The sequence below is a fragment of the Lagopus muta genome, chromosome 1, assembly GCF_023343835.1.
Source record: "Lagopus muta isolate bLagMut1 chromosome 1, bLagMut1 primary, whole genome shotgun sequence".
In the NCBI taxonomy this organism is placed as follows: domain Eukaryota; kingdom Metazoa; phylum Chordata; class Aves; order Galliformes; family Phasianidae; genus Lagopus; species Lagopus muta.
This window is the reverse complement of record NC_064433.1, coordinates 176,707,227-176,733,143: the sequence shown is the minus strand read 5'-3', so window position 1 is coordinate 176,733,143 and position 25,917 is coordinate 176,707,227. Positions and strand designations below refer to the sequence as shown.

Sequence of the window (25,917 nt, the reverse complement as noted above, 5' to 3'; positions counted from 1 at the left end):
TGTAGATTAACTATCCTGACTTAAGCAATCAAATATTATAGTGATATTAGCTTATAGTACACACCATTCACATAGGTGTAAACATGTATTTGTTACCTCTGCTGTGATACAATGATCCAGTAAAAGAAAGATGATATCCAGGGTCTTCCATTACAATTCTACTGGCACTCTGGACTGCGCATTTTGGTACTTAGAATGAGAATACTGAGCTCAGGCTTGCGTCTCCATCCTCTTCCCCAAGAAATTTTGCTGATGCATTCTCTCCTTCTGAGATCAACATGTCAGTATTCCTGAAAACTTATATTTAGATGAGTGCTTTTCACTTGACATTTGAGAAGAAAAAGCGAAACCTTTCAGATTAATGCATAGCAAATGTTTTTTCTTTGAAAACTGGCAAATGCAATATTTGTCATACAAAGTTGGAGGAACATTTTGCAATTTCTACAAAACATGCAGGTTTGTACCTTCAGTTCTGTCTCAGCAGTATCTGACAGTGACCATAATATGCTCATAGGTCACTGAAGTGCTCCTGTTCTAGAATACTGGAAAAAATACTTCTTCCTAAATGTCAAAGACAAAGAAAATATTTGTTTTTAACCTTGGAGTATACTTGATATCCAAGTAACTCCAATACAATGATGGGGAAAAGTAGTGATCAATCCGGCAAAGAAAGCGAACGAGTTCCTTTCGTTCAGATCAACATAGCTACCACCTTCATTTTCTGTCAAAGAGGTTTATGACTTTGTAATCAGCATCAGCTGAACATCAGAAAAGCTTCAGACCACAGAACAGTATTTTTCACTTCTGTCATGTGCAAAATGCCAGGAACATCAAAAGCTGAATTAACGGTATTCTCTATAGAGGAGTAGGGGGAAAAGAAAAACCATGTTTGCTGTAGGTCTTGAGCTTAGTTGGACTTTATTCCTCAACACAGGAAACATGTTTTGCCTTTTGTGAACATGGTACATCACTGAACAAAGCACTCATCTTTAGCAGTTCAGCATCACTTAAAATGGACTTGAAAGTGGCAGACGAAGCAGACAGCATACAGAGTTCTGGTGTGTTAACACAAGTGCATGATCCAACACTAACTTTCTCATAAGTACTTGAAATTTGTTTAAATGGTACTTCAGAACCAATAAAAACTTGTGTTTTTATTAAAAAGATAAAACAAAAGTATAAAACAGTATTTATAAACCATCATGAGTCCCATATAAAAAGCAGTACGCTTCCAGTTCCATTTTCTAACGACACGTGACTGCACTAAGATTTTTCTCAGGGGTACATTGCCATTTTGTTGCTGCCTCATACAGAACACTGCAAACATTAACTGAAAATGTAACAGTTTGTTAATTCCTTTTTCAATCGGATTTTCTTTTTATGCTGATAGGAAATTGTTGAAAAGCAGTAAACCATGTTTTTATCAACTAAAAGAGAGCTCACTTCTTTGAGCTATGTTCTTGATATAGTTACATGGTCAAGTTAGGAGGATGAGGGGGTTCAATCTGATAGCAAAAAAACAACGGCCAAGTAAAAGGCTTTTACTTTGTTAGCATTGTTTTGTTCCACAGCACAGTCAGCAGAAGGAATCCTCAGTCCTGAAAGACTTACATAGCTATGACCACGAACGTGTCATCCAGTACCTTCCTCTCCCACCAGCTGGTGTATGAGCTGTGAACAGCTGTACTTCAGGCTCATCAGCCAAGCTTTCCTCTTCTCCATCCTTTTTTCTTCTTCTCTTTCTGTACCCTTGAGACCTGCTACGGAAGTGACTTCTGCAGTGCCTAAGGTATGAAGTTTGCCCGTGGGGAGGTAGCAGTCCCTGCCACTGCAGCATACAGAAATGCATAGTTCCCACTCTGGACCTTGTGCATCCAAGCAGGGCACTTCAGGATTTGGCCCTTTGGTAGCAGTATATAATTCAGTGCTGCATAAATGCACATGAAGAATCTTAAGGCATCTGTCTGAACTTCCCTGCTCTGCAAATAGTGCTTACAAGAATCCACTGGACTGTGCAGAAACTTCAATTTCTTGTCTCCTCATAAAATGCTCATGTTCCATTTTTACTGATCAAATCTTCCAAACAAAATTAAGTAACATTCAAGCACAAAATGTGTTGCAGAAACCTAATGAAACAAAAAAGGTAATTAGTGCAATTGTACCATTAGCTTTGAAAAAAAAACAGGATCATACTGCATTATACAAATGCAGCTAGATAACACGGATAATTTACCGACTCTCGACTCAGGACTGCAGTTAAAATAACTTTAACTCATAATTAGCTTTCTGGGAGGGTTTTTTTTCCTTCTTTCTTTTTCTTCTCCTTTTAAACCTCCTATGTGTAATAAGATTATCTCCACTAAGAACATCAAATCCCGTTGCCACTGATCTGTAGCTAACGTCATTTGGATGTTTGGATGACAGGAATTTTTAATGAAATCCAACCGATGCGGGGACATCAATGGTATTCACATAGGTGAGGCTGGGGGAATGCTGGCTGGGTGATTAGCATTCCTTTCAATAGAATCATTTGGGAACTCTATTTAGGTCAGCCATAAATTTGGTTGCTTCTCTTGCATGTAATAAGTATAAAAATAAAAAATACAACTATCAGTTTATTGCAGGGCATTGCAAAGTACATGGAAACATTTTGGATCTCACAACTATTGCACTGCTGCATACAATTGCACAGGAACTAAAATTAACCAGGCAGGCCTAGAGAAACCAATCAAATCCAACCGAACTCAGAACAGCCGGAACATCCTTCTTGTAAGCACTCTTCAAGCACTAGAAGGCCACAATGAGGTCTCCCCAGAGCCTTCTCTTCTCCATGCTGAACAAGCCACACTCCCTTTACTGTTCTTCATAGGAAAGGAGCTCCAGCCCTCTGATAATTTTCATGGTTCTCCTCTAGACCCACTCCAACAGCATCTTTCCTGTACGAGGGTCCTCAGGCTTGGACACAGTACTTCAGATGGGGGCTCACAAAGACAGAGTAGAGGGGGGCAATCCCTGCCCTCTCCCTGCTGGCCACCCCTCTTTTGATGCAGCCACTGGTGGCCTTTCAGTGTGCAAGATACTGCTAGCTCTAAACAGTCTAAGTCAGTCAGTTGTGGTCCCTCTCCAAGTCAGGAGAAAGAAAGGTTAAGCAGATTCTGTAATTCTCTAGTCAAAGACCATTGGCATACACTGATCTCAGAAGTTAACTAATCCTTTCTACAAATTATAGAAAAGACTGAGTAACCTGTTTAGATCAGATTAGATTTTATAGAGCTAGAGACTGAATATATGTCACCAAGGCATCCATTTGTACATTCTGTGGAGAAGTGTTAAGAAGAGTAAATTAACTACTCTAATTCATTTTGGTTAATCCCCTGAACAGACCTTTGAGATATGCTTTTTTTTTTTTTTTTCCCCTCACTTATTAGATTTTTTTTTTTTTAACTGAAAAAAGATGAACCTAAAATTAACAAGCTCAAAAAGCTTGAAGATTGTTCTATCCCCAAAGAAAATGGCACTTCCTTGCAAGGTCTGTCTCCCAGCTCTTGCTGCACTTCTTTGTCAGGGATCACAGAAAAACATTTTCCCCGTGAGCGACTTCTAGATCTCTTTAACAAAAGAGGTGCAGGGAGGAATGACTCAGCCCCCTGGTTGTTATTTCTATGGTTGTTATTTGTCCAAATAAAATTTCTTCCTCTTCTAGAGAGAAAAAAATTGATAGGGGTTTACAAACTCACAGTGGTATGAAGTCAACATCAGAGAGATCTAATTCAGTCACTGGAAACACACCAAGGGAAGCAGTAGCACTCGCTGTATTTCCTAAGTGCAAAGAGTGCAGAGTGCACTGAAGCACTTAAGCAGCTCATTGTCAACGCAAGTGATGTGAAACAGTCATGCAGTATGCAGCAGTAGGCAGATACCTATATTTTACCTACTGAACTTGGGCACAGCTTCTTAAAGTCCAAGAGCAGAGGATGGCAAATAAATATGCAATTAATAGAAGCGTTAAAGAGCTGTTCCTTGAGAGAGTATCAAAACATTTCATCTTGAAATTGCTTGTTTAGCAGAGCAGATTCTTTTCCCTGGTCAGGTAACAAATCAAGCATTGTGCACTTCAGTCTAAATTGCAGCATTAGGTTGACTCATCTCAGATCCAGTCATGTTTCCTGCACTACAGCATTGCTCTCATTCTCGACTCCTGAAGAACTATTTTGAGTTTTATTTAGACCTATTGCTCACCCAACATCAGAGGATTTCTCTGCATTCCAAGAATAGTGACTTTTGACCTCGAGATTTGAATTTACTTGAATGTATAGAGAAAGAGCCATCAGTTATGTTAGTCTTACTTACCTGTTTCTCACTGAGATGTTGGTTAGTAATAAGCTGAGATCAGCTTTCCAATGAAACTATAATATGCTTTTTTGTACCTAAAATGTGAGAGAATTTCAATTATGTGTTTTTGCAGATTTGCATACCAAATACCAAAGATTCCAAACCAGAAACTATGTTTATTGTGCTATGCCTATTTTAGAGAAATATTTTCCTCCCACTAACCAAAAAGAAAATGAACTCAAAATATCTTAGAAGAGGATGCAAGAAAGCCAAATATATTTACCCATTTCCTTATCTCACCATTAAAACTATTTTGGAGAAGAGCGTAAGACACGAGTTAGCCTTAACCTATAAACATCTGACTTTACAGTGCAAGTTTTCCTCTACTTGACTCCAAACAGTTCCTAAAGACCTTTCAGGCTTAAATAAACAACAAAAAAGAAACCCCACCCAACAAAACCAGAATGGTAAGATCATCAGAAATGTTATGGTGCAGTCTACCTGATTTAACATTTTCATCTTCAGGGCCACTTTCTACCCACTGACTGTCACTGGCTAGCAATCGATTTTTTGATTCACTGAGTGGTCGAGTAGGAAAGGGCTGATTGGCTCCAGAGCTGAAAAGTAAGCAAAGTTAACAGGACCTCTGTAAAAGCAAAACCTGCTTATTTCAGGCATTTTTAGAGTAGTGAAGCTCATCAAGTGCAAAACAAACTAAAAAGCTATGCTGCAAACTAAAAATGATACCCTGCTTTACAATTCCCCTATAGGTTTGGCATTACTCTAAACCCTTACCTGGCATAGGCCACTGACAGTTCCAATGGATAAAAAGCACAGATGAATAGACTACAAATGGTGCAGTGACAGCAATAGTACTGCCACACAATTACAAAAAAACCATATCCCATACTGTCTGGAGGAACAACTTAATGCCATTTGGTCCCAACAACAAAAGTTAGGTTGTGCTGATGAACATCTTCCTAATGCAAAAGGATACCACTGCTGTTCACAAGGGTCCTGCTTTCCTGTAAATTCCACAGGTTAGGTTGTACTGGCAGGAACTCCTCAGCTTCCCAGTCTTGCCTTTGCACCCCACAGCCTGATAACTCAGGTGACTACTATTGACAAGAACCTTCAGCCACAAGTTCACCAAACTACCCAGAAGCTTTTCAAAATCATGTCAATGTCACTGAAGATACAAACCATGCAAACTAAGAGATATAAGTAGTATTGAGCTAAAAGAACTCCACTGCTCAAAATCACCAACAAACACAGCCATCTACCTCTTCTGCATTGTATGTCTCACTATCCCTTGCTTAGGCATGCTGGAGAAATGCAAGTGATGTGTACCCTACTCTCCCCTCATCTGAAAAATTATATCAATTTTTTTTAAACGTTCCATTACTGTCTTCCTTAGGATTTTTATTTCTTGTTGTTAAGAAGAGAATTCACAAGCTGTTTTTACTCTCTGTATTGTTGTTTCCTTACAGCCACATCCTCTGCCAAAACCAAGAAACAACCCTTCTGCATCAAGCAGCACCACATTTATTAGTCTTGATTCATCCCATCCTTCTGTGAAGACTTACAAATTCACTCTGAACTTTATAACAACTTTAAACTGATGAAACAAAAAATAATTTTGAAATTTTTTTTTTTTTTTTTTTTTTTTAAACAGATAAGTATGAAACAGTAAGTAAATCAACAACTTAAGTGTCATAGTTACCTTTTGGCAGGTTCATTTTGGCTTGAGACAGTTAGTTGCTCTGGATCCATAATCACCAAGCGAGTTGGAAAATTACACCCATCGCCCAAACTAAACCAGAAACAGAGACTCAAATCACTGTTTGTAGTTGACTTAAATTAAGTGAACAAGTGCACAAAGGCTGGAATCAATTGCTGAGTGCAGCACTGAACTCCAGACATGGGCAAGGCAATCCTACCATTAAACTCTATGATCAGCTAATTAAATTTTGGAGCTCTAATGATTCCCATCCTATCATTCAGTGTGGGCTGTTGAGCAATGAAGAAGCCTACGTGTTTCAGAAACAACATGTGCAGGTAACAATACTATGGTATCTATAATCCTAGAAACAGTAGCACAAATAATATTCTGGTGGTTATACATTTTTTCCTTCCTCCCATCACTGTGAGATTAATTAAGCCTTCTTTTAAAGCAAGTTTAGTCAAGATGAAACATGCTAGGGAAAAAAGTCTGACCCATCTACAGTACAGCTGTCACCTGCTTTTAAATCACATGGAGAGTCACCTTCATCAGGCAAATGGCTGAGGGAACCTAAGATCTTGTTATTACCTCTGTTTACTACCAGTCCTCAGTTTGGCAAAGAGCTTCACTGGCAGTTAGCAGATACATGAGCCTCCAAAAGCAATGGTGAAACATGGCACCTACTTTGTTTTGCTGATATTCTGGTGTGATGGAGTGGGCGTGCTTCTCTGACACTTGTCTGCAACTCCCTAACACCAGTCCAACGAAATTTTAAAACTGCTATTTTCCATCATATAATTTTTTTTTTTGCACTGCTGCCTAATTATACGCACTTTCTCAGAAGGCTTTTAATAATGAAACTGTGATGTATAATAAGAGAAAGAGCTGTCATTTGTTGGGAATAAGAGAGGGTTTTAAACATCTGATGTTTCAACACAGCTGAAGTTCAAGCAGCGTTTGGTTTTCCTGTGTTGCTGATTTCTGCTCTATAATCAGATACAAAGTACCAACAAAACATGCACCGTCTCATCAACACAATTCTCAAAGCTTGCCAAACCCCCACCCCGACAATAAGACTCTTATTTTTGAATTAAAAGCCTATGCTGTTTGCTCAGTTTTCCCCTTCAGAATTTTCCCGACACCAGCTATGCAAGATGCACAGCTGGCTTTTCAATTGTGCCTCATTATATGGGAAAATGCGAAGCAAACTGAAATTTACGGAATCGATTCATTTCCCAATTAATTTCCATTCTGACTGAATACCTGGTAAAAATAGGGAGCAGCCAATACTTCTTTTCATCTCCAAAAACCTCCCTCAGGTTTTTGCTGCATCCAAGAGAAAAGCCGTTTTTGTCAGGGCCGTTTCGAAATGTGGGTGCGCGGAATGTTTCTGTAAGAGAAAAACCTGTTACTTACTTTAAAGCAGTGAGCAATCAGGGGGGAGGATTGAACAGAATCAAAGTTCTGCATTGTGAAAACAGGCTCAGGAAAGCTATCGAAAGGTATAAGATTTTGATTTCAGTTGCAGAAATACCCACCTACAAAAAAAAAAAAAAAAAAAAAAGCCACTTAAAAAATGCAGTAGCAGGAACTTCAGATACGTCCCCACAAGTAACCTGCTTACGCTGATCACTGACATTTAGAAAATACTGGCATCCCTTGCAGTTTTATTACTTAGGAAAAGTGCATCAGTGTTTCCATTTTTACTGCAGTGCTTTTAAATGTCACCTCCTAATACCAAGGTTCACTTATTCTACAGGGTTCAAGAATATTCTGTCTGATTTGTAACAAAATGTATTATGTTCATACTCTCATGCACATATGTACTCTTCCTTTGGGCTGGATGCATCCAGCTACTCAAAGTGTAGTAACAACAGTAGCTGCTAAGGTAGCAATTCTGTTCCATTACTTAACACTATGTAATAACACAACAGAAACACACAGCTCCTCATGGATCTTAACATAAAAAAAATTAACACTCATCTCCACACCTGGCTCCAGCAGAGACCCACTACACATGCATTATTTTCCCACATCCTGCAAGACAGGATGTTTCACTGTTAGCAGCTTTCACCAAAGATACTTCTTACTGCACAGAATTTTAACACTCCCTTAAGATGTGAAAGCATATCCCTCTCATTCCCAGCAATGCATTTTTCCGGATGAGGAACAGTTCCATATTCCAACAACTGACCTATGGTTGATCTGTTTTTGCCAACTAGCCAGCAGTGGTAGCTGAACAGTGACAGTATGCTGATGAAGAACATGGCTGCCACAAAGAAAAGGAAGAGTACATGGAACTTTGCATGGGTATCTGGCAATTCATTCTGAGGAGAAAGACAGAAAGAAATTTACACGTTAACATTTTTTTAGCAGCTAATGTAGTATTATCACTAAACATTTTCTGCCACCCCCATTCTGCTGCAGGTCTCTCACCCCACTTTACACTTTTAGAAAAGCAGCATAAGCAGGGCCTTCCTTTCATGTCATGTCAAACTGATGTACAGTATCACTGAAGACTGCTGGGTACCCTTTCCATCTGAGTTTAGCAACGTGAGTGCACACCTTCTGTGAGAACACTGCGCATAATCGGGCCAGTTTGTAAATTACACACCAGGGAAAGGAAAAAGAGTCCTATACAAAAAATGTTGTCTGTGCAGCCACAGCAACACAGGGAGAACATGCCCAAACTTTTTTCAAGGAAAGAAGAAGCAACAAAAAGCTTGTAACTCTTTCCTGGTAGCTAATAATACTGAATCTACTTTTGAGCTGGTAAGGAATGTGGAAGGGAAGCAGCTTAATCATATCGTGTTTCCACGACTGAACAGCTCCCAGACAAAACCAGTTTGCTGGAACTGATCTTCAGTTTTGGATGATCTCTCAGGCTGGGGTAACAAACAGCAAGTACCTAGCAGAACAAATGTGCCATATCTGACAAGGCAGAAGTTATTCACCAGAATGAAAAACAGATTTGGTACAATCGCTGCCTTAAAAAATAACCTCCTACCCACACAATAGTTGATTCCACCCCCAGTCCCAGCCATTTTTAGGGCTGCACTTTCAAGAGGCCAGTGGGATCTGTAACAGTACTATTCCAGTTCCACATCATCAAAATCACAGTTCTTTTAAGCAGTTGACCTTTAGCAGCACTATGAAAGCATAGAAGCTATTTTTATTCAGCATTTAGTTAGCATCATTGCCATTACTTTTTCCATTAGCTCATTTGGTAGACACACTTACCTGAGGGTTGTTTTTTTTTTTTTTAAAGATTATCTAAAAAGACATTTCAGTTAAGACCAAGTGCAGACAGGTGTATCTATGTGCACATACTGCACCTACGTTCTTAGGCAATACACACTACACTTTTCTTCCACTGCAGCAATGGTGTAAATAGCTGCTATCAGAAAAGCTGGATCAGAAAAATTACACTAGGAACAATTTTTAAATAATTACGTACTGAATTTTACCTTTGGACAATTCTCTGCAGCTTTCCTGCGGCAAAGCTTTGTGCAAACAAAGACAATTTATTAAACACTAACATTATGTTAAGACCAAGTGTTCGAAAACAGCACAAGCTTTGTTAAGAAATGGTTGGTGTGCACACGTGCTCTCAGACGTGCCAAGTTCCAACGCCCATCTGCAGCCGTAGCCCCCGTTCTCCAAGAGAATGGAGGACAGAGTACATAAGAGTGCATTGCTAACTGCCAAGGCATGAGATTTTCTTCTGAAGTATTGCTATTCAGATTGTGGCTGGATCACTTTCAAGTGGTTTCCTCAGCCCGAGCATGACTGCGCTGGGTGTATTCCTTGCTGGTTCCCACCACAAGTATGGTTTACACGAACATGGTGCATGAGGAAACCAGCTCTGAAAAGCTCAGAATACTCCAGAAGTATAAAGCAATGGTTTATAAATACAGAAAACAAGTCTGACTTCAGAACATATTTATTACCATTAGATATTTTTTCAGTCAAAACCACAAAAAATGAATTACCATTCCTCACATGTTTGTCTTGTTTTTGAAAGCAACAAAAACAACAAAAATCCTGCTAGATTTTAAATCCCAAACTTCATGCAAGAATAACCACCTTAGCTAAGGTGTGAGCGCTTCACAAATCAGTCATATGAGATGTGTATTAAGTTAGATCACACTACAAAAAGCTTGGGCTCTCCCTCTCTTTCACACCGGAGTCTGGCATTTGTTAGCAGTGTTTTCAGAAATGCCAGCTACCAAGAGATAACACTACAAGAAGCAAAGCAATGCTAGAGGAAGCAAAGGATAGCAGAGTGCAGCTATCTGAACTGCCATGTCAATTCAATTTCCTTATCTACTGCCTTAATTTATTTACTGGATGCTGTTTTGCCCAGGTAATTGGTGCAGCAGTCAACTCCCCTCCACTGCTGCAGAGACACAAAGTGTTTTGTGATTCCCTGCAACGAAGGCTAGTAAAATACATATCCCAAGTGCTGCTAATCCCTAAGCTTTGTGTTAAACCTATGATGATTGTCCCTACCTCAGAACACATGGTAGCTTTCCTGGGAAACATAATTTTCAGATTATTTTTCCTGACTTCTTGGAGGCATGCACACACTCAAGCAGTCACGCTTGCCAATACTTCAACATCACGATTTGCAATTCACACAAAAACAAAAAAGGAATCAGAGTTTCCACATTCAGGGTTTTCACTACATAACTGTAAAGGGAAAGAGTATACGAAACTAGGACCTTAAATTACTAAGCGTTACAAAGTCCCACCTATATGACTCTTGTGGAATTGCTTACTTTAAATGACACAGCTCTCTATGAACAACTCCCAGTCAGTTGATTTTGTTCAGAAGAGCAGCAACAGCTTAGTTTTTGTGTTTGGACCAGAAAACATGAGTTTATTGCAGTTGGATCTTCTTCAACCAGTAGGCCTACAACTGGGAGAAAGAGCTTTTGTTTTATTATGCAATATGAATATGCACAATCTCCAAAGAGCATCCACCTTTTCTGACTACACAGTTTCAGCTACAGGCCCTAAGTTCTTAAGCTGCAAAACTCAAACATCTTAAAAAAAACCCTAATTCCTTCCTGGAGAGAAGGGTGCACTCTTTGAATGTGTATCAGACTCAGCCACAGCTGTGTTCTAGCAGCAATCACACGCCACAGCATGTGAAAAGAACGAAACTTCCACCATGATTTATTTTAAAAACATGCTTAGTAGAGCACAGAAGTAGAGCCTCGTAGGTGGGAAAACTGCAATGCTTACAAAGAGAAGTGATTTGTACCATGACATTTCATTTACTTTGCACATGTAATAGACCAAAGCCAGTCACTATTTTAAAGAGCCCTTTACAAGCACTGAGACATTTGGGTATCTATCAGGTCACTTCAAAAACTAAATAAAACAAATAAAACATACAAGCAAAAAACCAAAAATGCTGTCAGAACTCATTAGCTCATCTTAAATCTAGAAAAAACTCGGAATATCTCATATACATCCGTTATATGCAGGAGAACTCAGTTCTAACCAAGGAAGTGGAACCACTTTTTTCTTTTTTTTTTTTTTTTTTTCTTTTTTTTTTTTAAATGCAGAGGTTTTTTTTTAGATGTATGCACCATCTGTCCTGGAACACATCTCATATTCTTAAATTAGCTATGCTCAGGATTGCCAAAATAATTTGGAGGGCACTGAAAGACACTGAAAACAGCTGGAAAATATACAGGTTTCAAGGTGGGAGAGAGCATAGCAAGAATGAGAGCTGATACAAACCTCAGCTGGGAAGTACTACCACGCACTGTGTAAACAAGGCGTCAAGGACTGGGCGTTCTGCCAGTCCTGGCATTCCTATCAAACACATTTTGTTAACCTGTGGCTTTATCTGCTCATCTTAAACAACTTCCTAAGTAGAAATAAAACTTTTATGAGTATAGGAAAAGGAGTTCTAAGTATAACAAAAGGAATAAAAACGTCATTCATATTCCCCTGATCTAGAAAACAAATTTTAATACCCACATCAGAGTGGAAACATTGTGGTAAACACTCAGTGCCAGCGCAGTTGCTCCATCACTGCTGGAAAAGCATTAATCTGTTTGGTCAGTACTTCTGCACAGAGCATGAAAGATGCTATGCAAATCTTGCACGTACAAGCGGGACACAGATATTTTTTTTCCACAAGAGGTAGGTGTGCACACCTCACAAGCTTGCAAATATGTGAATATTGTGTCTTTAGGCAGGTGTTATCAACAGTGCAAGACAATGCACTGCTATCATTTGCGTAGTGAGCACATACACCTTTACAATCACATTTCTTCAAGTTCTGAAGAGATCAAGGCTATGCTCCAAGTGGTTCATCCTTAATCCCAGCACTGGGTATATAATGCAATTACATACTTTCTCTGAAGACATTTCTGAGAAAGGAAAAAATGGATCTCTGCCTTCTGAAGGGGGACTACAACATTCCTGACAGTCAAGCTATGAAGAAATAAAACCCTCTAAACCAACAAAATCTAGACAGCCCTGACAGTTATCTGTCTGATGCTGTTGCAAACAAAGCTGAGCATTAGCTGACCATCTAGAGCCAGCACATACTTGCAGCCCCTCTGATCTGGATACAGATTTAGAGAGAAGCTTCAGGACTACTGTACAGTCAGCAGCACCTACCTAAATGCTTACAATATGAGAATCATTAAGTCCTGCAAGCCTGCAGGGTTATGATGCCACCAACTCTTTCAAGGACTCTAGCTTAATCAAGCTATCATAAAATCATAGCAATATTAGCTTTGTGAAACGATTTAGCATGCATAAAGTGAGTCAGAGTTCTATCGTAATTGTAAGACCATGATATCACCATATTCTGTCTTGAAAGTAATAGGGAAATTAAAGCAACAAGTGCAAGCACACAACTACATTTTCTACTGTCACATTTCAGAAGAAGCCTATTCTTGTCGGAAGTGTTTGAAGCAACTAAACAATTAAGAAAACAATTCCCTCTTAAGTTCACTTCCTCTGTTCAAGGGTCCACTTCATTATCTTGTCCGAAGCGCTTTGGAACAGGCTTGCTGCAAATGCTGGCATTCAGCTTTCATGATGGTCAGAAGTCCTGCTGACTTCCCTTGCAGTAACATTTGTGAAGTGAGGTGACAAAACCAACTTATCTTCTTTGCTGAAGCACCGATTGGTAAATACGGAAAAGCGCATCTACAGCTGTTAGAATTGCATACAAAGCACTGGGAAGCAGCCAGGTGAATGTCTGGGAGTGGCACACTTCAACTGAAAATTTAACTATTTACAGTCAAGCAAGACTGAACAGCAGAATCGGACCATTTCATCTGCAATATCTGTCAGTCCACAGCTGCGTACATTCACGATTTCCATCTCACAATTTACTGAAAGCTCAATTCCCACACAGTTCCTTGCTTTCCAGGACCAATCTACTGTACAGAACTGAGAGACACACACTGTTTTGGCAGATTAGACCCCCAGTCTTAGATGAACCCAAACAAACATGCTTTTTGCAACATTTATCTTACCTGTCTAGTGATGCTGATCTCGAATACAGACTATTCTGAATATGACAAAGCTTCACTTACTCTGAGATGGCATTCTGCTCCAGTAAAGACTTTCTTTTGCTAGAGGTAATTACTGCTCCTCTCAGCTACATCAACAGCAACTAGATCTAAGAAACGTGCTGTTGTTTACTTATAAAGATGTGATGGAAATCCTTCCACTTAGCAGTGATTTTTTTCCCCCCTCGTGTAAGTTAATGGAATCTGATTAAGAGAATTCTGATGCTATCTTTTCTGTCTCAAGAGGCAGGAAGGCACTGTATGAGGTTTCAGAGATGAAAGGAAACAACACCAGAACATATTCTATTCAGCCTGGAAAGCAACTGGAACAAAACTGATAGGAGGAAGATAACACTGACATGCAAGGTTGCTCACTCTTCACACACATTCTACGAGGTCTAATAAAATACCTGTATGTGTATCTACCATTTAACTAATTTAACTACCGTGTAACTAATAATACTTTCAAGGAATACAGGCATAATTAACACTATACCTATTGTAGCACACTACCCATATCAGATCAATAAAGCCACCAGTATGAAGTACAGACACACCTAAGGACTCCAAGGCAGAGATAGGAGTGGGTTCCCAAGAAATTCACTGTCTTATCCAATTGCAGAGTATCCACAAACAAGTCTAAGACACAAAATTAAAAATACTGACATGAAATACGATGTGTGTGTACATATATAAAATTAGACACACATATGTACATATAAATACACACACATGCACTGGCTTTATACAACCTATTTTTTCTATACCTATGTATCTACCAGTCACAAAAAAAAAGAAAAAAAGAAAAAACACAATCCAACCAAAAAACCACTTAAGCTGTGCCAATTGATTTTATGGAACAGAGAAACTGCAGTGTCCTCATCAGAGCTTCTTCTCCCAGTTACTCATTCTGGGCAATGTAATAATTTCATTCATCAATATTCAGAAGGTTCTCACGTTTCAGTCACTGTGATTGATGTTGTTAATGGTAATGAACTATGGAACAGAATAAATGGTGAGTGACAACATGCTGATGCAGACTTCAAGAATACATGCAAGATTAAACAAACAAGAAAACACCTTAGAACTTACTGTCCAAAACTTTATGAAGTACTGCAAGACTGTAGCAGCAACAAACAGACAGTACAGTAAGGAATACATTAAAAACAGGAGGAAGAATTTGTAGTTAGAAAATCCCACACAATTATTCACCCTAGAAGGAGGGGAAAGAGAAAGAGGTTACTATGATATACCAAAAAGTAAATAAATAACAATTAAAAAAAATAAACAAAAACCAGCAACCAAAAAAGCACAATACATTCAACTGCTTTTGCAGAGTATAACATGTATGATGTCAGTGATATGTCCAAAACAGTCTGACACTACTACCTCTGAAGCATTTTAAGCTGTCATTATGAATGAACCAACTTCATTCTTCTAGCCAAGTTACCTGAGGCCTCCTGATAAATTTGGCCCTCTCCCAAGAAGTTCTACAGGACAGGATGTGAGCCAGCAAAGCATATGATACGTACAGTCTCTACAGAAAGCCTTACATACTAGGAACTAACTGCAGTGACTGCAGATCATACAAGTCCATCCATCAACTTTAGAGAACGTTGCTTTAATTACAAAAACTCCTTCAAGATAGCACAATCATTTCATCTTTGTGGTGATAGTAGATAATATTTTTACTGACTACCAGCGAATACAAACTGCAGAAGAGTAATCAGAAACTGATTTTCACAAGGTAGTGGTTATCACCTCTTCTGTTGATAATAATAATGAACAAAAGAAATGCTATTTCTCATACATCTTGTTAACTCCAGGATTTTCTGTGTATAAGGAAAAAATGCACGGTTTGAGCTGCAACACACATTTTAAAATACCAAAGCCTCAAAAAATTCTGTAAAAATCCATTTTTACTTCAAAGTTTCATTTCTGAAGCAGCATGTACGAGTTAATTAATTATTACTGTACTGTTTTTTATTATTTTTTATAAACTTACCATGGACAGTGGTGGTCCATTTTTAGTACACATCTGAAAAAGAGAAGAGGTGATCTCCAACAAGTTAAACTAAAAAACGCATTTGCTTTCTAAGTCACATGCTTTCAGTTTCTAAAGGTTCTGGGGTTTGTGCTTCTATAAGGTAAAACCCTCACTTTCTATCTTCTCCCAGTTGTCCTAATTCACGTCATGGCTTCAAACTGCAGCAGACACCCTTTCAACCAAAAGGACCAAGTGAGACTCAACAGAGCTGTGAAGAGAGTCTCTTAAATTAACATTAAATTACTAAGCAACACTTCAACCATGTTATTTATAGTTGATTAAGCCACACTTCTCTTATGTGCATGCTGAAAGAAAAATCCAAAGGATGCTTCAGAGTTGCACAGATAAGGTACACCAAACCCAGCATTTATTTCAACTAAGTCTAACTTAGTGCTGTTTTTTTGTTTGTTCCTTTCCTCTTTGTTTACAGTAATTGAGGAAAAAACAGCACAGTGGGTAAACTCAATAGTCTCAATAGCAGTCATATGCCATCTTAATCCAGTTTTAGTTTAAGGACAGGTGACAGACATTTCAAGCAGACAGATATTTGCTGCACTTGCTACTAAATTTGATTTTAGCCAAAAGATGTGTATTTGGTTCTTTAGCTAATTAGATTTCCTCAAGCTCAGCTATACAAAGCTTTGCTCACATCCTTCAGTCTTCAGTGCCCTTACAGGCTTCTCTGATGACTCAGAATGAGTTTAGGGAATAACACTGGTAACTTTTAAATGGCAAAGATGCAATTCCACTGCCACTTCTTCAGATAAAGGATTTTAGCATTATTAGTAGCACACATCTGTTTCAAAGCTGCAGAGGCAAGATACAATAGAAGAGCTCTATAATAAGCATGTGCTTGGATCTTAGACTTGTCCTTCTTTACTTCCAATTGCTGATTTATTTTTACATAAGCATTTCTCTATAAAACTGTAAGCAGTTTTCCTAACAAATTCCGCCATTTTGGTCTATGGGGCTGCAACAGGAGGACATTTGCTTTCTTGAACTCCAGGTACCAATTGTTTGAGAAGGGAGCAAAGAGAAAAATCAGGTGTTAGGCAAGGGCTGAAACACTGAAAAATGAACATACTGATGATCTGTGAGAAAATCCATCATTTTAGATTCAGAAACTTACATGTCACACGCAGAACAGTGGTGGCAGCGGTCAGGTTTGATCAGCTGGCATCGATCACAGTATCTGATGGCTGCATTCGGGTGGCATGGGACAAATTGTTAGAACTAACTTAATTTTAAGAAGTTTTTCCATCTTAACATGTACTGAACCTGAAAAGCTCCCTTCCCACCCCATCACTCCTGTTTTCACAGACCTTCATGGACGTACTCACACAACATATACTTTTCAGTTTTTTAAAGAAACATAAGAAGTGTTTCAAGCACTTGTCTATGAATGTATTACAAGAATCCACTTCCATTTACTCTTAGGCTCCTCAGTCTTTCCGTCCTTCATCCTCATTTTCTGGCAATGATCCCCCCCCCCCAGCATTTCTCATTTTCTTTCACCTCAGAGTACTTAACCATCTCAACATGAAATTACAATCTTCCAGTAGGCCAGCTTTCAGCATTAGCCTTTTCTATCCTCTCCAGCAAACAGGATGTAGCAGACTGCTCAGCAAATTAGCTCTCTCATCTTTCCTGGGTATTTTTAAACAAAGCTTCAATCTCTTCTCAATGGAAATAAGACATCAGTATAAGCAGTTTGAAAGTAGGAGGAAAGCCAACATCTACAGCTGAGCAGAACTGCTAAGAGCTGGCAGCAGCTTCCTGGACCACTTCAGGAAAAGGGATTCCCTCAAAGGCAGGCTTGTATTTAAAAAAATAAATAAAAAAAAAATCCAAATATCCTTAGACTATGCTTGAAAATTCACAGTAAACTTCAGTAACAGCATCCTGGGTGTTTCATGCAGACCACTACAATATTTCCCATTTCAAGAAAGAGAAATAGGTATCTTTAAAAATACATATATGCATAAGACAACAGTTTCATATATAAATTGGAATGTCTATATACACACACACACGTACACACATTAAAGTTCTGTACTGCATTACAGGTTAGAGTGAAATAATATCTATTTCTTATTAAATTCTAGCCTTAACTTTCTTGACCTATGGAATTGATAAAGCTCAGAAAAAGAAAGAGTGATACAAATGATTGTAAAATTGAGCATAAAGTCCAATTTTCACCTAAGTGTATTTTTTTGCTGTGGTTATATTTTGTAGCCAGAACTGGAGATAAATGTTTTCATCTGACTTCTTATTACAAGAGGCGTTTTGGTTTTCTCTTCCTTTTTCTCTTTTTTTGAAAGAACTATTCCAAGTACTGGTTATGGCTGCATGTTGAGAGTTCTAGAAAAAGGGCTCCAGTTTTTCACGGTGAAAAAACGAAAACCAACCAACCAACCAGCCACAAGCTCACGGTCTCTGCAAAAGGTGCTTGACATTGTCCATTGGCTGACATCAAACAAATCTCACTGCATTAAACTAGCAACTCCAGGAGCACAAAATTACACCTCACCTCTTGATGCTGTTGTCGTATAGATAGGCAAGTCTTTAGCAGCTCTTCTCAAAATCTCCTGCTGGGACTCTGGTCTCTCTTCCTTTTCATATTGTTCTTTATCAGCTTTTGACAAGCAGAACTGGGAGTAAAAAGATGGGGATAAAAGGATGAGAGTAATCACAACTTTGTGTTCTGCTCACGCTCCAGGGAAGAGACTCTATGTGTTTTAATCTCTGTGTGATCCCGGCCCTCATCCTTCTCCCCTGGATACCACAGAAGATCCTCCAAATTGTCTGATGTGTTACCTATTGCATTTTCCCTTCAACACAAAAAACCTAGGGAAGTTTTAAGAAAGTGCATCCTTTGACTCCTGATGAGTATAAATTCAACTCATTCATGTCAAGAGAAATGTTTAACAAACAGTCCCTTGCTATGACTGCAAGTTCTTATATCCCATGCTCTCTCTCTGACTTACAAGAAGCAGAAGGACATATAAGCCAGAGAAAATAGCAGTAGGGGAAGGCATTTTTCATGGCTTCCGCAAAGAAACCAAGAGAGTTTAAATGGAATCTTGACTTGGGAGCAGTCAGTATTGACATGAGCTTTAGCAAAGCCTGTACACTTTCACAGAGTTACAAGTCTGAGTACAGTATGAAGACCACTGCTGTTGAAGCCTTACAATGTTACCAGTATCACCTGGAGAGCTTTTACTCACTTGTGAAGCATTTACTTCCATATCTACTGAAATGACGAGCTCTACTGTTAAGCCTCACAAAACCCAGTGTGCTGGCAAGTCCCTGTGGAGCTGAGGCCGAACCCAAAATTTCTTCTGGTATTTTCTCTTCCAAAGCACTTTTAAACTCTGAGCTTTCCACAAGGACAAGAACCCTTTTTATGAGCACACACACCACGTATTCACAGTAGTGAGTGGAAAATGCTGTGTGTGCAATTGGAGCAAAAACTGGCTTAGTGTGGCTTAATGCGGCCATATTTTCCTACCAAAAATATGTATATGACTGGTTCACATAGATTTTTGTCTTGTCTCTTCTTGCCTTGTATACTTTTTCTTTTTGGAACAGAGTTGGTTGGCAGGCAACTTGACTTACAGAAAGAGGAAGCAGTTAAGACATGGCTACAATTTCTCAGGTTTATTTCCCAATCCATAATGCAAATAAGTTGCTTGACATCCCACAGAATTTAGTTAATCTTCTGTTACATACCATAGCACTCCAGTTATTAAGTGCCCATTCATCATTCAATAGTGAGACATGAAGCACTGCCTCCTTTTCAATAATCAAGAACTGGAATCAATCTATGCAAAGAATGAAACTGAAGCTTAACACTTCAGTCATTCTCAAGAGTTTAGACTTCTTTTAATAACCACCCCTAAACTAAAAGATTGGGGATTTACTGAAACATGGAAACTGGAGATGCTCTCATTAAACACTTAAGACAGATGCAAAGCAACATGCCTTTCTCTCTATTGCTTCTTATATCTGCTAGGGTCCCAAACGCTGTCTCTGTGAGCCATGATCAAGTAGAGGCTGCATTAAGTATGAAATACTACTTCTAGATCACATTTCTATGGTAAGTCATTAACGTGCAGAAAAGGAACGAACCCATAAGACTTAAAACTTCATTAGTTTTTTTTCCAATTAACATCAGAGTATTACTCCTAATAATCCCAAATAAAGATCCTGGTTTTCTGAAAAGCTGTATTTCTGTTCTAATTTCAAAAATTAATAGGGCCATGAGACCACAGGCTCGCTGGACAATGGCAGGAAATGTATGTTCAAAGACATCAGAAGTTGTCTATTACCACACAGCTAACAGAATTTCCAATGTGGTTCCAGTAGTTCTTACTGAAAACAAAAAGAGCCCCTTTGTTTCCTTCCTCTTTCTGGATCTAATAACGTGAATTGTTCTTTCTTCCAGCAAACATCCAGGGATTACACCAGGACAACAGCAGCTGCAGAATCTCTTTTTAGTTCAACAGTATGATCACAGGATGCTGTTTGTTTTGCAAGAATAGCTAATTTAAATGACTGAAATACATACGTTCATACTCATACAATGGGGAGATTCTGAAGTCTGGTTTTAAATAAAGCCAGCAGAAATTACTCATTGACACACAAACAGAAGGGACTTTCCCACAGAGAGAAGAAAGTGTGCTTCCTTTTTTTTTTTTCTCCATAGAAGAAAATTGTATTAATCTGATCTATGCTTACATGTAAGATAGGAAATATTCATCACATGCCACATGCCCAAAATATCCTTTCACCTCAACGAATATCAAAAGCTTCCTTCAGTATTAGTGCAACAACAGTGTAAGTACTGTCAGAAAATGATTTCTTCTACTATAGAACCAAGGCAGATAGCAAAATTTACCAGGTAGCTTTAGAAACAGCTCAAGTTCACACAGCTTTACAAAAGTGGGAGCTGCAACCACACAGCCAACCTGCTGAACATCAGCCTGCAGAACTGCCCCACATAAAGCTAATCGCCCTGTAGATGACTGCCTTTGAACTTCTAGGTTTAATTGTCCAGCACTGTTCCTTCTGCTCACCTAAGCAGCAGAATAGTTTTTATCTTCTTCCCCTCCCCCCCACTTTACATTTTGCAGCTTTCTAAGATACAGACCTCTAAGACATAATTAAGAACGGCAGAGCAGTGTTTACTCTTCGAAGGAAATGTGGTTTTAACTCTTTGCAAAAATGTTTAAGGCTGGCATTAGCAAAGTCAGCCTTGCCAAAAATAGAATAAAAATGCGATCCCTACAGAGCAACCAACATCTCAGTTTACCCAGTTTAAAAGGTTTCTAAAGCCAAGGGAAGCATTTCAAATTTGGTGCCAGCATTTAAACCCTACAGATGCATGCCTTAGAGAAAGTAGAAACAAGGTAATTAATTTTAGGCTTAAAACAATTAATACTGCTCTTTTCCAAAACAAAACTTAAATCCACCATGCGTTCTTTTGCAATTACTGTAAGGCTCCTTTATGTACTCAACTGTCACTAAATCTCAACTCCTGACTTACTGCTAAGTGGTTCAGTCCCCCAGATCATGAATATACATTGCATTATGACATTTTTCCAACCCAAAGTTCAAAACTAAGAAAAAAAACCACAAAAAAGCAGTCATTGGATTTTTCCATAATAAAAATGTCAACCTACTTCATAGCAAAGCACTGCAGTCCCAAATAAACCTTATCTTACTGCTTCAGCACATACAAATGACTGTCAAATTAGTGACGTATTAAACATCTATTCTAAGGAAATGCCATTATACAAAGCTCAGTTTTTTTAACAGGAATTTTATGATTTTCATTCATGATTTGCTGTCAAGCTGTTCCATTTCAGATAATGAGAAGGGAAAGGTGAATCATGCATTACCGCAAACATCACTGAAAACAGTTTATCTACTTATAAAAAAAGCATTGACATTTTTCCAACGTCAGATTTACCTCATTGGAGGGGGATGCAGGAGATGTGAAAATTGTCTTCCCATAGGACCATACAAACATGACAAATGACAGATGGAAAATCACAAGGTACACAACTGCAATAAAATACAAATAAAATTTTGGTGAATATAGCTGAAGATAGCAAGAGATAAACCCTCTGATTTTTGCTGAGGGCTACAGAATGACATTGTGAATCACCTGGTAAGATTGTTATATTAAACCCTTTTGCCTGAATAAAACTTCACACTCAAGGAGCACCCACTCAAAAAACAAGCAAACAACAAAACCCACCGAAACCACAGAAAACTCAAACCCGCACACCACATCAAATCATCAAATAAGATGCAGCCGTTCCTCGAGGAAATGCTGTTTTTAATCTGAGATACTCAAAGAGATATGAAGAGGCAAAAACAAAACAAAAACAAACAACAAAATTGAATGCAGTTTCACCTTGTAACCTTTTTAGGCAAGTATGCTACAATTCCGTTGTAAGACTACAGTAAAGAGATGTACTTTTAACAGAAACAGCATGGCACTGTGCCATCGTAGAAGGCACTGCTCTTCAATGGGAGTAAAAACCCGAAACCAAGCAGTGAGAAAACTCCACTCAGAGCTTGCTGTGAGCTAAAATTGTCTGGAAATCTTATTTCAAATCATCAGAGGCATGGACACTGTAAGAATCCCACTATTACAGTCACAGTAGTACCAAAATGGAGATGGCTTTAGTATGGAGCCCTGACAATTTCTGAATGAGTCTATATCATACAGCTTAAACACCAAAGACCTTGTGACCCAGGAAGGTTCCTCCAATCTCATTGCCTTTAAAAGTTTATTTTACCACTTGAACAGGAAACAGCTTGGTAATGCCAAATCAGCAAGCCTTAGAAAAGAAACCATGCCAAATATTTACTTAATCTTCACTTTTTCAGTTGCAGGAAGAAGGAAACTTGACCTGCTTTCCTGTGCAGATACACAGAGTCTTTAAGAAGCCACATTACATCCTTAATGGATTGCAGAACAGACCCTTAACCCTAAAAAACTTCCATAAGCTCAAAAAAAAAGAAGTATGTATACAGTCACAAAAGACAGAGTCTTAATTTATCATTTTTTTCCAGGATTGTCACTGGTCATTACAATAAAAAGAGAAAAAGCAAAACAGAACACCACCACCAGAAATAGCATTTCTGCTTCCTTCAGACAATTCTGCTCTTTACCTTCACTACTGACTCCTCCAACTTTAGAGACAGACTTGGCAAATTTTCAACTGTGGAACTCAATGAAGATTAAGAATTTTTCTAGGACTATCCTGAAGTTGTCACTGGAATTCTATTTCCAATAGGAGAGAACTCATGTTTGGCTGTACTAGGAACTACATAATTAAAAATGATGCTCTATGTGCTATACACACTCAATGTGGGTAAGCAATTTAAAAATGTGAGATAACTAGAAAAGAGAAGACTTCAAATCTCAGTGAGAACAGCTGCACAAATCAAAGCTTTGGGGAGGAAAAAAAAAAAAAAAGGTGAGAAGAGCTGAATAGAAAAGAGGGGAAGGCACAGCAAAGTTTCATTCTGTCCATAAAAATCAGTCCCAGAATCCGAGTTCTTTTGAAGGTTTATTTTTAGTGCATGCAATACTCCATAAACAGCAGAACCTTGAAGTCACAGGTTGTAAATATGCCAATAACAAGGGCACAAATCAGTGGCAATGCAACCAATGTTTACCAGAAAGAGGCAGCTGTTAAAGGGCTCCTGTACTCTTGCAATAACCAAGAGCTTGCAACCTGGCACTGTCATTACATGCAAAGACAAGCAGGCAAAGTGGGGCACCACGCACTGAGGAGTACACGCCTTCAGCTGGCAGTCCGTACTGGCCTTGCACTGACTCAACTCTGGTTTCTCTTCCTACTTCCATGCCACCATTCCTACCATAGTCACAAATAAGTGTTCTGCCAGTGCTTCCTGAGAAATGAGTTTGTGCAAAGATCGTTTTTTGACGGCGTGGCTTTAGCAGTCAATCTGCCCACCCTTTGGATAGCAGTACCCACTCTGAGACGACTCCATGAAGCCTCCTGCATCAGTTCCAAATACAATTCCTGGCTTCATTCCCATTCAGTTCATTTTCTTGTAATTGCAAGACAGATTAAAAAAACCCCATCAAATAACTCAAACCCAACATCTGCCAGTTTAGCTGGATTTAAGAGTCCTGAAGCAGCACTGGCTAGGGAATCCAAGATTCTTGATGCCAGGCTATGTCCAAATTAAACAGCTTCCTTCTGAAGGCACTGACATGTATCAGACCATAGTTTAAGCCCTCAGGAAGACAATGTCATAAGATATCCTCCGAAGTCATGCTAAGCCCTCCTAAGATTTACTCCTAACAATTCTTTCTTAATCATTCTTAACGCCATTTTAAAGACAGTCACATTTGAGAGCTAATAATACTTAACAGAACCAAATTACATTGGTAAGAGAGACTGAGGGTTGACTTTATTCCCCTACCCTAATGGACATAAATCTACACAAGAATACGAAAACGAAAGGACAGGGAAACAATTACCCTTAATGGGGTGAAGAAATCACCAGTAACTGAATTACAAGTTGTAATTAAAATGGTAGTAAGAAGATTTGAACACAGCACACCGGAAAACATATTCGCTAAGATGCATATCATTAATCTATATTGCAATGTTAGTGATACTCTGGCCATCTGACTCTTCTAACATTGTTTCCTGGCTACAGGAAGTTGGCTTTTAAGAACTTGATAAAGCTTATGAGAAGTCTCATTTCAGATGAAAAACAATTTTACATCTCATTTTAAAGATGCATCTCTGTTGTAAAGAAATCCATGCATGCAGGTTACCTGTGACATGCTACAGAACTGAAGGTGCAAAAAGCATGCAAGTGACTGCTTTCAAAAGCTTAAGAAGCATGTTTCACAGATACCACCTCTCTCATTAATTAATCAAGTATTTTTCTTCTCTGGTAGATTTGATCAGGCAGGCATTGCACTTGAATTAAAGCCAGAGATCCAGCTACACTACATCGATGTCACTGCTCTACCACACTTTAACAGAAACACAGCCCTTGCACTTCTGAAAGAATCTAGAAAGTAAAACTTCTCTTCTGGTTAAACTAGAAAGTAAAAGCACAGCAGCCATCTGCAGGATCCTTTGCAGTTTTAATGAAGCCCAGCTGTGCTTTGTGATAAAAAAAACAGGCTGACACTGCTCCTGTCTTAAAAAGCTTACAGTTTATTTTGAAGGTTTTCCCATTCTTTCACCTCCTCTTTAGAAGATAAAAGCAGACAGACTGCAGCAGGGTTACTCTGCAGTTTTCTCCTGGGTGCTTCCCTCCAGGAAGTGAACTGACGGGTTACTTTCAAGTTCCACGCTTTTTTTGCAAAAATATTTAAAGAGCCAGAGCCTCTTCTGTAGGGTTGAGTGGTCTCAGCTTTGAGGACAGCCTTTTCTGGGTAAATCTATGCTTACTACAAGACCACGACAACCACTCGTGTTCCCTCACAAGCTGAAATGAATTTCCAAACATCCCAATCATTTGTGTTTCTACACAAAGGAAAAAAGGAAACACAAAGGAAAAAAAAAAGCCTAAAGTTTTATAAAAGCAGTGCACAGAACTTCTGCAATTGCATGATTCTTCAGCCCAGTTTCTGTCCACAATTGAAAGAACTGGCAAAACAAGAATGCTAGAATTTTTCTGATCAGTTTGAATCTCTGTAAATATACTCACTGCGACACACGCTTGCTGAAGACAATACTAAATGTTAAGCAAAGTTTGTCAAAACAAGGCCTTAACCACTTTGCCTGGAAATGTAAAATACTGTGCAGATACCTTTGAAGTAGCTGAGACTTTGCACAGCTCTAACCAGTCCTGAGGAATGGTGTTCTGAGGAATTTGGTAAGCTGTCGGAAAACAGCCAGCAGTAGAACAATTCTTCAAGTCATGGGATTCAGGTAGGACAGTAAGGTGAGCGATAGCAACAAGAGTGGTCAGGCACCGGAATGGGCTGCTCAGATGGTGGCTGAGTCACCATTCCTGGAGGCGTTCAAGAAACATTCAGGCACGGAACTACGGGACGTGGTTTAGCGCGGAAATACTGGTGGAATGCAGATGGTCAGACTGGATGATCTTGGAGGTCTTTTCCAACCTTGGTGATTCTATGAATACACATCATCCTTTCAGGAATAAGCACACAACTGACTGATGCAGTTCCTTCTTTCTTCTGTTCTCAGAAGGTACGCATTTAAAAATATTTGCACACTTAAATCATA

The 25,917-nt window shown here is 38.9% G+C and overlaps 1 protein-coding gene across 2 annotated transcripts in view; it reads right to left on the bottom strand.

The window, feature by feature from the left end:
* Window positions 1–901: 901 nt before the first annotated feature.
* Window positions 902–25,917, bottom strand: part of ZDHHC20 (zinc finger DHHC-type palmitoyltransferase 20) — a 41,693-nt gene continuing 16,677 nt past the window's right edge. For both annotated transcript variants that reach the window (XM_048939333.1, XM_048939324.1), the window contains 11 exons: window positions 21,627–21,721; window positions 18,183–18,303; window positions 16,782–16,851; window positions 15,611–15,643; window positions 14,698–14,818; window positions 8,250–8,382; window positions 7,319–7,445; window positions 6,056–6,145; window positions 4,834–4,949; window positions 4,351–4,427; window positions 902–2,126 (listed from right to left, as the gene is read on the bottom strand). In XM_048939333.1, coding sequence (XP_048795290.1) covers window positions 4,390–4,427; window positions 4,834–4,949; window positions 6,056–6,145; window positions 7,319–7,445; window positions 8,250–8,382; window positions 14,698–14,818; window positions 15,611–15,643; window positions 16,782–16,851; window positions 18,183–18,303; window positions 21,627–21,721 — 944 coding nt within the window. In that variant the 3' untranslated portion in view covers window positions 902–2,126; window positions 4,351–4,389. The remainder of the gene's footprint in view (window positions 2,127–4,350; window positions 4,428–4,833; window positions 4,950–6,055; window positions 6,146–7,318; window positions 7,446–8,249; window positions 8,383–14,697; window positions 14,819–15,610; window positions 15,644–16,781; window positions 16,852–18,182; window positions 18,304–21,626; window positions 21,722–25,917) is intronic.